Source organism: Chanos chanos, chromosome 12, assembly GCF_902362185.1.
Source record: "Chanos chanos chromosome 12, fChaCha1.1, whole genome shotgun sequence".
Lineage (NCBI taxonomy): Eukaryota > Metazoa > Chordata > Actinopteri > Gonorynchiformes > Chanidae > Chanos > Chanos chanos.
In genome coordinates this window covers 11616951-11631950 of record NC_044506.1, presented here as the reverse complement: position 1 = coordinate 11631950, position 15000 = coordinate 11616951, and the positions used below count along the sequence as shown (strand labels likewise).

General features: G+C 42.2%; 1 protein-coding gene across 1 annotated transcript in view; it reads right to left on the bottom strand.

The window, feature by feature from the left end:
- csmd2 (CUB and Sushi multiple domains 2) overlaps nt 1-15000 on the bottom strand; it is a 206639-nt gene that overhangs the window by 34960 nt on the left and 156679 nt on the right. Inside the window, exons 36-45 of the mRNA XM_030789534.1 lie at nt 11624-11720; nt 10688-10792; nt 10384-10502; nt 9812-9881; nt 8334-8450; nt 7923-8132; nt 6310-6498; nt 3545-3722; nt 1871-2016; nt 1627-1707 (exon numbers count right to left, since the gene is read on the bottom strand). Coding sequence (XP_030645394.1) covers nt 1627-1707; nt 1871-2016; nt 3545-3722; nt 6310-6498; nt 7923-8132; nt 8334-8450; nt 9812-9881; nt 10384-10502; nt 10688-10792; nt 11624-11720 — 1312 coding nt within the window. The remainder of the gene's footprint in view (nt 1-1626; nt 1708-1870; nt 2017-3544; nt 3723-6309; nt 6499-7922; nt 8133-8333; nt 8451-9811; nt 9882-10383; nt 10503-10687; nt 10793-11623; nt 11721-15000) is intronic.

The window sequence follows — 15000 nt, the reverse complement described above, 5'->3', positions numbered from 1 at the left end:
ATGATGTGTTGCTATGTGAAGCTAGACAGAAAGAAAGAAAGAAAGAAAGAAAGAAAGAAAGAAAGAAAGAAAGAAAGAAAGAAAGAAAGAAAGAAAACTTAAAATTCTGAATGGATTTGTGCATAATCTTTTAAATACGGGTTTGGCAGATGCCATGTTGACACGTTGTGGAGGCAAGCGGCTCATAAATTGGATCAGAATTTTTCCAAAGTCTGAAAATCAACAGAGGCAGTGGCTCGATTTCTGTCTTTCTTTCTTTTTGTTAACGTTTCTCTAGGGTGCTTGATGAAGGGCATATCCTTTCACCATCTGAGTTAATGACTGCCAGTTAGGACGAAGCGGGAAAAAAAAAAAAAAAGACAAAGGAAAAGTTTGACATGTCCAGGCTGCATTGCGGTGTAATTAAGTACGCGACGCTACGCACATCTCACGCTAATAGCGCCCGTCATCATGTACCTGCGGCTGCATTTCAAACCGGCGCTTATGAACGCTGAATGCTAACGCTAGGCATGACAACAGAGGGAAACCAAACAGATGCTTAAAAATTCAGTGCATCACTGTGAATGTAACAAACTAAGTTCACCGTTAAAGATTTTCTCCAGTCTAGTCAGCATTCTCAGGCATTGCATTTTACATGGCAATAAACAGGAGGCAGCGGAGCCTGCTTAAGTACTACAACTTGTGCTTATTTTGTGTATTGGTGTGTGAGACCAAAGAAAACTACCCTTTCTAAATCAGTGAATTAAGCTAATGTGCCGCATAATCAATGATCAAAACACCAGTGAATCGGCACGGGTTACTGTCAGACAACGGCGCCGTTTAAACCTCTGCAGGATACTATGGTCTGCCCTGCCCCCTTCCCAGAGAGATCAGACATGCCAGCACTGGCCTGTGTGGCTGGCCGATTAGAGCAATTGAAATAAATGATAGGTTCTCTAACAGCACCAGGGAGTCAGCTGCTTGGAGTGAAAACCAAACTGAATGTGTCTAAAACCAGACTAATTTAAGAGAAAGAATATTAGAATAAAATGGAAGAAGCGAAAAGTTCTAAGAGAATGGCCATAACAACATTATCTGTTTGTAATGTAATAAAAGCTCCTGCTTTGAAATTTGAAATCTCTGCAAACTGTGAATTATTCTGAATATCATTGGCTCCCTGGAGGGTGCAGTCTTGGCATGGAGCCACTCTATCACCATGGCCTTCTGGGATTTGTAGTCCTGGTAGTGGAACAGCATTCTCTTTTCAAAGTGAGTTCTGGAGTGGGAGAGTGTGTTGCTGGGTGGAGGAAATAGGGGGTTGTGGAGGAGTGCATGCGGCTGGCTCCTCTATTCTGGGAACGTTATTAATGAGAGCCACTCAAGCCTGAAAATGAACTGGCAGCTTGCATCTCTGTTCACAATGTTCTGCTTATATTGGCCTGAGCCTCCATACCCACGCAATACACAAACAAACTCAAGATTGGCTTTCTCAATCGGGCCTGGTGTGTGTGTGTGTGTATGTGTCTGTGTGTGTGTGTGTGTGTGTGTGTGTGTGTGCGCGTGGGAGTGGAAGAGAGAAAAAGAGAAAAAGAGAGAGAGAGAGAGAGAGCGGGGGGGGGGGGGGGGGGGGGGTGTTAAGTCACTCACCAATTTTAAACTCTTTGCTGGCCATCAGTATTTCTCCATTGGGGATCATTGGAGGGGGCAAGCAGAACTGAAGTCTGTAGGCTAGAGAAAGAGGGATAGGGTGTCAAACATACTATACTGTACTATACTATACTGTACTGTACTGTACTGTACTGTACTGTCCTATACTATACTATACTACTCGGTTCTGTAGAATAAATTAATATGAGTCATTTTTGAAAACGAAGATAGAACACAGAGATACCTTGGTAGTTTATCTTGAAAAGTCCTCCTTTTTCTGTGTTGCTACGGAAACGTATGAGGACCTGATTGGATGTGCTGCTAGGCGGGTGATTAGGCTCACCCTCAGTGAACACGCCTAGTTTGCGGGCTGTCTCCTGGGGTCCATCCCTACGAGGGAAAGATTTGATTATTCACATGTGTTTGGACATCTCCGCATTGCACCTTCCCACCTCAACATTTCAAAACATTTCAAGAAGGAGTGGATGTTCAAAGAATGAGATGCCTGGAGAATATGTAAGACCTTACTCTCATGCACAGTCAACTGCAGATCTGCAACACAACAGAGCAGTCAGTTGCATATTGTAAGTGAGAACACTACCGATATTGACTTTCCCGCCTTTTTTCAAAGGATGTTGCAATGCCCTGACTTCACCTCTGTGTTTCACGCAGCCACACTGAGAAACTGTTTTCCAGGCTGTGTTTTTTGTTTCAGCCAAACGCTGCTCAGAGCCATAACTCCCAAAGCCAAGCACTTCTGAAACTGATGCGGCTGTCCAAGTTGAGTGGGCCAGGGGGGGTCGGCCCCTTCTTGGTCATCCTCTGGTATAGCAGGGACTATTCGGCAGGTTCCCAAAGCCGTTTTCTACTAGAGCTATTCAGCTTCAAACCATCTGTCTCTCCGTGTCCAAGTGTGCATCACAGATTACACCAAGTTCCAGGCTTTCATGAAATACTGCTTTCCTAGAGCCAAGTCACAATGACATTTTTTTTTCCTTGGCCTGCACGAAAAGTATTCCCACCATTAAAAGATGCAGCACCTACATTTTTGGTTGTACAAAAAGACTTGTTGTTAGTGAAGCGCTGACCACATCATGTAATTTGCAAGGAGCAGGGTAGCTGGTACAAGGCTACTCAACCCTGGCAGTAAAAAGGCAGACGTCCTGCTGATTTTTGCCCTAGCCTTCAAACTGGGGACTGACTTAAACATGAGAATCAGATGTGCTCACTCCTCAGCCAATCAGTGACACATAGGTTGGAAAAAAACAAGACCCAGAGGGACTTCTGGATTCAAGTGCTAGGGTTCAGTCACCTCAAACTAGAGGGTATTGCAGACTACATGTAAGATTTTATTGTATTAATCTGTCTAAATTGATTAAAATATGGCAGATACAGTTAGGGTGGCAGGCTGGTAGGCGTATAGCTTCAAAGCTTTAATAAGACTTTGGGTAGAGGCCATAGCAGGCAGCTGTAACTGTCCGTGCGCCAGGACTCGACCTCCTGACTGTGTATGCAGGTCTCAGCTGAGTGAACCTGATTAACTCTCAGCTCAGCAGCTCATTAATTAAACACAAGACACGACCTGGCACTTCCACAATGGTCTGTCCCAAATTGCATACCATCATGTTGATTCAAACAAATCAGAGAAAAAAATAACAAACTGGAAGAGAACGAGAGAGAGGCAGTAAGTGGGGAGAGAGAGAGAGAGAGAGAGAGAGAGAGAGAGAGAGAGAGAGAGAGAGAGAGAGAGAGGGGGAGAGAGAGAGAGAGAGAGAGAGAGAGAGAGAGAGAGAGAGAAAGAGGACCGCTACAGAGAAGTGCAGTTTAACTCAGAAAATCTCAGTTAAAGAAAAAAACAGAAATTTGAAAATATAATTTGAAGGGTAGATAATACCTGACACTAGGTAAGCCGACTCACCAGACAGTAATGAAATCGTGAGGTCCGTGAACCTGGAGCAAGGTGAAGTTGAGGCGGATACCCAGGCCAGGGCCAACAGTGATTAGCCATGTACAGTCAGCTGAACTGGGATAGTCCTCTGGGTATCCAGGAGAAAAGATAGTCCCATTTTCTGAAGTAATGTTCCCTCCACAGGGCACTGTGAGAAGGAAATAAATAAATAAATAAAGGTCATGAATAAAAAAAAACACACAGACTCTCTCTCATTCATACAAACACACACACAAACACACACACACACACACGCACACACACACACACACACACACACACACACACACTCACACACACACAAAATGGATTCCAATGGAACCAGCAAGAAAGGAGCTCCCCTCCCTTGCTCACTCCTTCCACCACACGGAGAGGCCTAAGATTAGCCCAAAAAGCCTGTTAGTGAGCTAGGCCTGGCACAGAATGTTCTGGAAAGATAAGGGCAACCTTATCCCGGAAGGGGTGCTGAGAGAAAACAGAAGGAGAGACGGGCGTCAGAGAGACCCGTGTGTAGCGAGCAGACCCTCTGGAAAGCAACATAAAGCTCCAGTCTTCCCAGTGGGGCTCCATCTCTCACTCTTTCCTTCCCTGTCCCCAACTGGGTTCCCACCCTTCTCTACTTTCTAAATCCCCTGTGCAAGCTGCGCTTTGCATTTATGTAGTCATTTTGAATGTTTTGGCAGGATTTTAGCAAGCTCCGTCCAGCAGTAAAATGAAACATCCCCCCCCCCCCCCCCCCCCCCCCCCCCCCCCCCCCCCCCCCCCCCCCCCCCCCCCCCCCGTTCCTGCTAGAGTGTAGGAGTTATAATTAATGTGATTCAGCCCACTTAATAAAGACAGGAGCAAGGAACATGCCCGTACTGAGAATCAGTCACGTTGCCTTTCTTTAAACGTTGTCTCTCTTTCACTCAACTTCAAGGTCTTTCCATCTCCACCCTCCTTCCCTCCTCTCCACTCTGTTAGTACGTATTTGAATGTTTTCTAGTTTCCTCTCAGTTCCCCTGGTGACTAGAAGGAGGAGGGTTTCTTAATTGCTAACGCCAGTCGTCTGTCTTCTGAGCTGCTAAATGAAGTATTGATCACAGAATTGATTAAAAGCACCAGGTAATACTGAGTAGAAATACACGGTGATGCGTTTACTAGCCAAAAGAAGAGGACGTGGCTATTTAGAGCGCTAAGACTTTGAGAAAGCAGGGAGACAGGAAGGGTATCCCCGGTGATGTGGACAGTCAAACAGTGGATCGATCAACCTCTGTAATGGACAGGCAAGAAAATCTATGTGTATAACATGATGAAAGGAAACAAATGTCTGACCTTTTACGAAGAGGTATGTGTAGTTGCTAGCTAGCGTTCAACAACTTCACAGAGACACAATAGACAGCACCCGACTGCCCTGTTCCCGTTTCATCAAAAAAAAAAAGAAAAACGTTTATGATCCTCTCTGTAAAAGCAAAACCATTTCACAAATTTTACATTTGTTCATTTTTCTCATCAAAAAAAATATCCTTTGCCTGTTGAGTGCTTTTTCAAATTTTTATAGAGCGTGACTTTTTTGTGCAAAACCCTTTTCAAGCTGTAAAAGTATTTGTCCTCGTGTGGCCCTTCAAATCTCTTTTCTACTGAATCACGTTCACACACAGCAGTCCTCCATTACAGGAAACAGAACACTGGGAGTCAGCTCCAGCACATAACGCCCAGGTTTAGATGATCACATGTTCACTCTGATGCACGTATGTCATTCAGAAAATGACACATTCTTCCTGCGCACGTGTGTGTGTGTGCGTGTGTGTGTGTGTGCGTGTGCGTGCGTGTGTGTGTGTGTGTGTGTGTGTGTGTATGTGTGAATGATGCGTGCAGTTCACCAAATGTAGTGAAAGGGGTAGAAATAATGCTAAACACTGTGTAAGCCACTTCACTGATCTGCAAAGGGTCTTTATTCTTACAATGCAGTACAGAGTAAGAGGAAAAGGACACTTTTGTCCATTGCCTTCTTAAAGTATTTGTCCTGTCTTTAATCAAGCAATTCTCTCTTTAAGAAAAACACCATTCAGAGATAACGTGGTATTCACAACTACAAGTGGCCATGCTCCCTAGGGTAGGTGTGTTAGCTAAGGTCGCTCTTCTCCTTGCTGCTAAACATTTCCCAACATTAAGCTACGGTCACTGAAGGACAGTTCATGTAGTTCTAGGAACAGTTCTGTTCTGCTCGCTCATGTGAGAAACATAACGCGACTCATATTTGCATGAAGTCTACATGGTACCCTCCTTCTCTTCAACTGTCTACGATTTGAAGGGGATACTTCTGAGAATACAGGTAAACAAATACATGAAATAAGGGGAAGAAAGTAGAAAATCACAAAACAAATCAAGAAACCAACAACCAAAACATATGGGGAAGGCAGACCCACATCAAAATTTATTTCAAGATATTCTAAGACCTTACCTTGACATGTCAGCCATGCAACAAACCGAAAAAACAAATGCACTATGCACCATGGGTGTGCTATTTGCTATCGTGGCACAGAGACCATTTACTGCAGTAGAGAGCACACGAAAGTTCAGCCTGTCATGTAGGGCACGGATGGTCCTCTTTACCTTGCCCATATGATCTGTGCCCCATCTCTGACTTCTCTCTCTCCTTCTCTCTCTCTCTCTCTCTCTCTCTCTCTCTCTCTCTCTCTTGCTATCTTCTCACAAAACCACTGCTGTGAGGAGGTAAATCAGACGGTTTGTACCTTCACAGCGTGGGAAGGGGTAATCCCAGTCACGGGTGGTCCCATGTTGACAGGTGAGAATGGACTGGCCCATCAGCTGGTACCCTGGATAGCATTCAAAGGAAATGGACTGGCCCACGTTGTATCCCGCCCCGATGACCACACCATAACGAAAGGGCTCAGGGTCAGGGCATTCCTGGAGCTCATAGGCTGAAATACAGTTGTGACAACCAACCAATCAGATATGTCCATGAAAACACACAGCTCTTCAATGTACAGGAGCAGACCAGTGCTTGTAATTTTGGCATCTTGTCATTCCTGTTCAAAAGAAATTTTAGCAGTCAGCAAATAGCAGCTGTCATACAGTGCTAAAACTTTTTTTGATAAGCTGAAAGGAATAAAAACAGACCTCGAAAATACAATTTACAGCTGTCAGAGGTTCAGAATGGTTTAAAAACTTCACATGGGGCAACTTTACACTCATAGCTTAAACTAATCAATGTTTTACCAAAATTCCCATAACTTTGTGAAAACTTAAGTGGAAACTTTGTGAAAACCTAATGGGAAACTTTGAGCACTGGGTGAAATGTTAAGAGGTTCACCAAACAAGGTCACGGATCAGAATGCGTTGTCCTGTCAGCTGTTTATTTGGTTGTACATTTTGAAATACAAATTGAATCAATGGAGTCCCTCACAGAAAAAAAAGAACCAATTTACCTCTTTCATCTACACAATACTTTTGTGAAAGCCTGGATCACACTTCTGCATGGTCAAGTTGTCACTTTTCATTTTCAGAGGGAAAGACTGTCATTCCTGACATCTTCAAAGTGAAACCTCATCAAAAGTCCTCTGTTTTTTCCCCCTCCTTTACTTCTATCTATCTTTCTTTCCCCCCTCTTTTCAGTTTTAAAGGTTTGTTTTAACAATATTTGAAAAACAAACAGTGGTTGCACACTAGATTCATACTTTGAGGCAGTTGTCAGAGCCTTCAGTAAATTATTTTCTCAATCTTCTGGATACAAAAGAAAATATGCAGTGAGCCTTGAAAACCATGGATATAAATATGACTAAAGGAATTGATTTCTATGGATCAGAGCATCTTTTGTGAGGAGTAAGTCATGCAGGCACTGGGAAAAAGGCTCTGCTCGCAATACAATGCTTGATTTATATGCTAATGTACACGTAATTATGTAAATACAGATAGTACATTTCAATTCCTAAAATATCCATTGAAGCAAAATTTTAGATTTCGGTGCTATTTATGGAGGCATTTTGTAGATAAAAGGTTCATTTCTGAGGTGGATCTATATTCTGCAGCGCACTGAGAAAGCAAATGACTGATATCGGCATTAGTGGCACAGTTCCTTTTTTATACACAGTTTACGATACAGTTTTACACAAAGTTTATGATACTGTTAGGACTGAGTTATCAACTTAGCTAATTTATGGTTTTCTGAGTGACATTCTGAGTTCTGACACTGATGAAACTAAATTTTATAAAGCTATTGCTATGATTAAATATTACAACACTTCATACTAAATGTCTCATCTATGGATTACAGCTGCCAATATTTCACCTATAGACGATGATGCAATTTCTCCTGCATTGCAAAGCTGAAAATCATTTCTTTTACCTTGGTAGTCGAACCTGAAGCCTGGTTTGTTCTGTGAGTGGTCGCTATGGAAATACACTGTGGTCTCGTGGGAGGTAGTGAGAAGTGAAGAGGGCACCTCATGACCACTGTAACGTCCAATCACTGTGCTCGTGTCAAAGGGTCCATTTCGGATCTCCAGGAAGTCATGGTTGGCTTCGGTCGAGAAGTTGAGGAATTGAATATGAGCTCCTGTTTGGAGGAATGTAAGGTACATGTTTAATTTCAGTTACTATTGCCAATTTCCCAGGTGTGCCACTGTTAACATCATAATTAGCACAGCTGCCAAAGAAGGGTGTTAATGCAGAGACTATTTATCAAGCATTACCACTAAGCACTGCTACAAAATCCATGAAATGCAGTTTCACCTCAGTAGCAGAAATTGGTTCTCACCGTAGCCTACTGGCAGGTAGATTCTCCAGGTGCAGTCACTGTTACTAGGGTAGTTTCCTGGGAAACCAGGGCTGAGTATTGTTCCCTCCATTTCCTCCCGGATCCCCCCACACTGAGCTAGATGAAAAGAGGGTAAAAAATAGTAGGAGTTAAATGTGGGTATGCGCTAATGGAAAATGACCAGCTGGTTTTGAAACGGCGGGTGTCCTGTGGTAACTACATATTGACTATAGCAAAAGTGCATTCATTGACTGGTTGGTACAGTTGTGACTGTGCTTGAAGAGAACACCTGAGTAAAATCCAAAAGCCCTCTACAGCAGGAAGTAAAAAAAAAAAAAAAGTGATACGTTTACTTTCTACTGACATTATACGAAGAACAAGTCTTTCATTTATTAAAAAGAAAAAGAAAAAAAAAAACACTTCCCAGAGCTATCAAAGGTCTGTAGAGTACCTTTGTAGCTTTCAATCAGCCCGTGTCATATCGAGGGAAAAATGCACACTTCTATCCCTCCACCGAAAGCTTTGAGTTTAAACCACTGATTGAATCAAATGTCACTTTGATTAAAGCCTACGCTTTGGTCTCAGATCATGTTCAGTGAATAGAGCATGTAGCACTACAAAGCCTCCGAACCCCAGCGGGATGCACAAAGGGTTAAAAATGTGCATGATGTCAGTGGACTGGCAGGCGTAATCAGAAAACTGCTGATGCCTGTAAAAGGCATGAATCTCCCGGAGAGTTTCGCCAATCGCAGCACGAGATGGAGCTAATTTAGTTATAGTAGGTCGTAGCTATTAACTTGTAATGTTGGTGAAGGCTCCATTCCCCCCCCCCCCACCCCCCCCCACCCCCCCCCCCCCCCCCCCCCCATCCCTTACTCCACCTCCTACCTCATGACACCTACACACACACACACGCACACACACACACACTCACATAAAGTGCTCTCAGTAAATCTGTGGCACTGTTTGATTGGTATTTACTGCAGTCCATGGCCTTGGTGGTATTACTTCTGAGCGAAAACCACACCTGAGAAGAGACTGAGGGGCTGAGTGGCCTTGGGAGCCATGTAATGACATGTCAAACACAGCAAGACTCATGCTCAAAAGCCCATTCATTTAGAAAAAAAGCACACAGACGCGCACAGCTCGTACACAAGTGAACGCACGTTTGCATGCAGCTCACCGATCGCAGCCTGGCATACTCTGAGAACAATTAAGGCCATAGAATAGGTAAGACAACGACTGGGTTTTTTTTGTTGTTTTTTTTTGTTTGTTTTTTTCTGCATAATCTGTCCTTTCTGTAAGGCAATGAAGAATCACGCGTACTGATGTTCCTGTTGAGTCAGCCTGTTGAATGCTTAGCACATTAACCAATGGATCATCCTTGGACCGAAGAGGCAAATAAGTCCTTGATAAAAGGGAAGATAAAAAGGAAAAAAAAAAAGGAATAGATGAGAGAGAACAAGTCCTGTCTTTACCTATGCAGAGTGGGGGAGGGTAGTTCCAACGTCGAACTGTCCCTGGCATGCAGGAGATATGGGAATTTCCCTGTAAAGACAACACACACACACAAAAGTCATTTATTGATCTACCTTTGTGACTCTGTCACCTCTAAGGTTTCCTCTTTCCCACTGCTCTAATTGGATATCATGCACAATGACGTGTTTTTACAGGCTCTGAATCATTCCACATGATTTAAGTACGACATACAGTATGACGCACAGTGGTGTCTTGTAAAGATCTGAACCAAAGGGAAATGACTGTTGCATCAATGCCTCTTTGAGCTTTAAAGTACCTCAATAAAGATGCGCTTCATTTTAAGGTTGAAATACACTCTAGAATGAGTTTGAGGTTACGGTTCGGAACTGCAGCCAATGATGAGTTGGTGAGCTCACATACTCTCACTAATATCTCACATAACTTCATACAACCTTGTAAGTCATATCTGAACTCATAATTTAAGAAAGATGACTTTAAAACATGACCTAAAGGTGTTCAAAAACAGGTGAAAAGTTGACAGCAGAGGTATGTGAGTAAAGCCATCGCTCACCTGTAAGGTGTATCCAGGTTCACACTGAAAGGACACAACATTGTTCATCTGCAGGCGTTCACCCACTTTGAACCCGTTCATTGGTATGACAGGCTCAGGACAACTTGTCAGAGACACAGCTGTAAGAAAGAGGGAGAAATAGAGAGAGAGAGAGAGAGAGAGAGAGAGAGAGAGCAGAAAAAGGGAAGATACAAGTAAGATGAATATATCTCAGACAGGCATGTTCGGCGGATGCATTATTAAGGCTTTGGGGTGGGATCATATTCTGGGTTCATTCCCTGTGCAGGAGGGCATGCGCCCTTACTCTTGTATTCCAGCCGGAAGCCAGCTGCAGACACGCTGATATCAGAGGAGAAATGTAGGTAGAGTTGGTTGGAGGTGCTGTTCAGAAGAGCTGGAACAGTTGTACCTGAAATAATAATAATAATAAAAAATTGTAATCTCTCAATACTCTAGCATTAATTAATAAAACTAGGAGCGCACTTTAAAAAATGGACGTTTTGTAGGTATGAGTTCATTTAAGGACTACAGTAATAAACTTCCATAGTTGAAGCATGTACAATGACATATTTCCACTGACAGTCATCAGCCTCATTAAAGAAAGCATTTCACACGGTGTGTACTGAACTACCTTGGATAACTCTGCAATTATAATGTAATGACCACTCTCACTGGCATTTTTTAAAGGTGCATTTTATGTGAAGAAGACAGTGTAGGTGATAGTGATGACCTTCAGTGTGGGTTTACGAACACTCTAAACCCTTGCCTCTACTGATTGTGTTAATACTGCATTTGTTACACAGCCGTTATATCATTGTATTTGAGATACTTGTAGCATTTAGATCTGGGTGTTTTTCATTAGAGGTAGAAATTACTAAGCTTTAATGTGTTCTTGGCCATATCTCCACTAACACAAAGTGAAGGCGCACCAGAGACGATAAAAAATAGTTTCACTTGATCTACATATAAATCAACTTAACCTTTTCAAAAATGCAGTTGTTCTTTTCAGAGGCAATTTGTCAGGCCAGAACTAACGGTGGAATACATCACACCATTCCTAGAAATGGTAGCACTCCATACACTGCATGCTGATATATGAAAATTCATCTATGGCTAAATTACGGTCGGTAAAAGAAAAGAAAAGAAAAAAGAAAAAAAAATAGAAAAAGAAAAGAAAAAAAAAAAACCCAGAGAGTTTTGTACTTTAATAAAGCCACGAGTCTATTCTTCCACTGCTCACCTGAAAAGCTGCCCAGCATGGTGTCTGTGTTGTCACCTCCATCAAAAACTTCCAGAGAATCCCAGTTCTGCTCCGTCACAAAACTAATCACCTGGATCTGCGGGTTAGAGAGAGAGAGAGAGGCACGGGACAGGGGTCACCAGATTGGGCAGTATGAAACTTCTGTGAGTCATACTCAGAAATGAGCTTTGTTTGAATGAGATCCTTTGTGAGTCATGTTCAGAGAGGAGCAGTGTAGTCATTTGTGACCACTACCTAAGCGAATCACGGACGGTTTCGTACAAATAGCTTAGATAAACGTCAAGGGGGAAAAAGCCCATTTATTTCTGAGCATCCAAAAAAAAATGATATTTTTTTTCTTTGTTTCTAATCATAACACCATCTTGCAACAAAGGAGGGATTGTTCAATCTATTCACTGCTCGCTTCCGCACCAAACTGAAAATGGAAAATGAGGGAAATGCGTCATTCGTCGTTTTTTAATTATCACTTTTAACTAAAACATAACAAATATTTTGAAAATTCTCAAGTTTGCCTTTTGTCATGGTCTGATTATCAGAATTTCAGTTTGAAGGCTGAATAGGCTCATCAAACACCATTGACACGGTTCTAGATCACACTGTAGCGATGGTTAGAACATAATCTATTTCAAGCCTTAATGCAGCTGAAACTCTTGGAAAATCATTCAGGCATTCCTCGTTATCCAGTGGGAAGGAAGAAGTTTGGGGAACTTCTGTTTATCTGTGTGATTGATTACACTTACTTGAACTTGAGCTTAATAACAAAGATATCACATTTGACATCAAAGGCATTTTAAAATAATTCCACCAAATAATTATTCATCTGCTGCATATTAATTACAATGTCTTTAACGTTTATTCTTATTTTAAGCATGGCTGAGAAACCATTTGTATAGCGTTCCAAGGGTATTTCAGGTAAGAGAGGTAACCTTAATGCTTATCTGATGTTTGCATATTGTTTTAGATCACTATTCAAACTCTCTCTAACTATGTTCTACTCATGGAACACATGAGATCTAAGATACACACAACGCCTTGTTATTCCAATAAAGTCTTCAAAAGAAAAATTAATTCACAAATGAAAGTGCTTCAATTTTCAAAACAGCTACATTGTTCTGTTTTTTTTCCCAAATTTAACACACAAAGTTATGATCCTATTTCATTTTGGTTTGTGCTAACTGTATCCAGTCAAAAATAAATAAATAAATAAATAAAGAGCATTTCTTATGTGAAAAAAAGCTGCCCTCATTTAAAATAAATTCTGGCGGAGGTCAGGATTCTCCTCAGAGTAACAGAATACAGAAGAGCCTTTCAGAAAAACACCATTCAGAGATAACGTGGTATTCACAACTACAAGTGGCCATGCTCCCTAGGGTAGGTGTGTTAGCTAAGGTCGCTCTTCTCCTTGCTGCCAAACATTTCCCAACACTAAGCTACGGTCACTGAAGGACAGTTCATGCAGTTCTAGGAACAGTTCTGTCCTGCTCGCTCATGCGAGAAACATAACGCGACTCATATTTGCATGAAGTCTACATGGTACCCTCCTTCTCTTCAACTGTCTACGATTTGAAGGGGATACTTCTGAGAATACAGGTAAACAGACACATGAAATTAGGGGGAAGAAAGTAGAAAATCACAAAACAAATCAAGAAACCAACAACCAAAACATATGGGGAAAGCGTACCCATATCAGAATTTATTTCAAGATATTCTAAGACCTCACGTCGACATGTCAGTCATGCACCTCAAAAAGAAAACAAATGCACTATGCACCATGGGTGTGCTATTTGCTATCATGGCACAGACAGAGACCATTAACTCTGCAGTAGAGAGCACTCGAAAGTTCAGCCTGTCATGTAGGGCATGGATGGTCCTCTTTACCTTGCCCATATGATCTGTGCCCCATCTCTGACTTCTCTCTCTCTCTCTCTCTCTCTCTCTCTCTCTCCCTTTCTCTTTTTTCACCTTTCCAATTTTGGAGGTAGACAGAGGGATGAAGCTATGTTATTTTATACTAACTTTATACCTTTTTCTTCCTACTTTGTGCCTATATCTGGAATGTCACAATCTCTACCTTCTTCCTGTGACACAGCAATGTATCAGATGTGAGGCAATTAAAGGAGCAGCCTTGGCCCCTCTCTGTCTCTCAGCGATAGCAGACCATGGATTAATCTTTCATTAGGGGCCAAACCGAATGTTGGAAGAAAACTGATGTCAGATTCTCCTTTAAATCTTCTTGCAGATTATGGTGCTCCGATTCAGAGCGTCTGTGCCCAGCATAGTGAGACTCAGCCATCAAAAGTATGAAAGCTATTAAAAGTGTCACCATTCCCTGCTTTGGTAAAAGTCATATCTCTGGGGCTCTTAGAAAGTTGCTTGCAACTCTTTTCTTTTTAATGTAGAAAAAAAAAATCAAAAGGAGTTTTTTAATAAAAAGAATTTCACATTTGACCTACTGTACACTGAAGTTACCCCAGGGTACAAGTTTACTGATTTTAAAGACACTTTGTATCTTTGATATCCCCTTTCTGATGCCCATTTCTGTTAGCTCATATATTACCATGGCGCTTTCTGTCAGGGAAGATAGTACTTTTCTGAACCTTTAAAGATTAGGAACATAAGCACAAAAACAGGACAGAACTGTGAAAATGACCGTACTGTCTTCATCCGTCATAAGACGTCTACGTGGCAGGTGAGCTGGAGGTGAAGAGGAGTGAAGGGGCAACCGTGTTACTTGTTGGGGAGTGCACTTATATAACTCCAAAAACCTTCACATTCCCCAGGGCCCGAAGATCACACCCGCTGTGGTTTCAGTGTATTTGTTAACCATGAGCTATTTGACTCTGCTACATTCACCGCTTTAAGCAGGGACACATCTACCTTGAACCAACCTGGAGCTAACTCTCTCCCTCTCTCTCTCTCTCTCTCTCTCTCTCTCTCTCCTACAGAGGCAGTGCATTCATGATTATCCTCTCTCAGTAAAAGACAATGGCGCTGGCACAGGCCTCTTAGAGGAGCTGAAGATGAGTGATATTATAAAATACTATAATATCACTAATCCAGCTGAGGGAACAGATATTATGTTGTCGGGATGGATGAGGCCACCCAGGTGCCAGAGACGCTCAAAGAACTCTTTACAGCTGGGCTCTGAAGGTGCCACGGAGAAAATACTGGACAGACTTATGGAGCATGACTGCTGGAAATAATGGCTATAGAGATACAGGTTGAAATCCCAGGACAGAGTGTACTGCTGTTATCTCCATGGAATTCTAAACTTTTACTGCCTACACTAAAGTTAAAAAAAAAAAAAAAGGCATTGTAAAACAGGAAACAACTTGGAAGGTGCCCAAGTTTTTTGG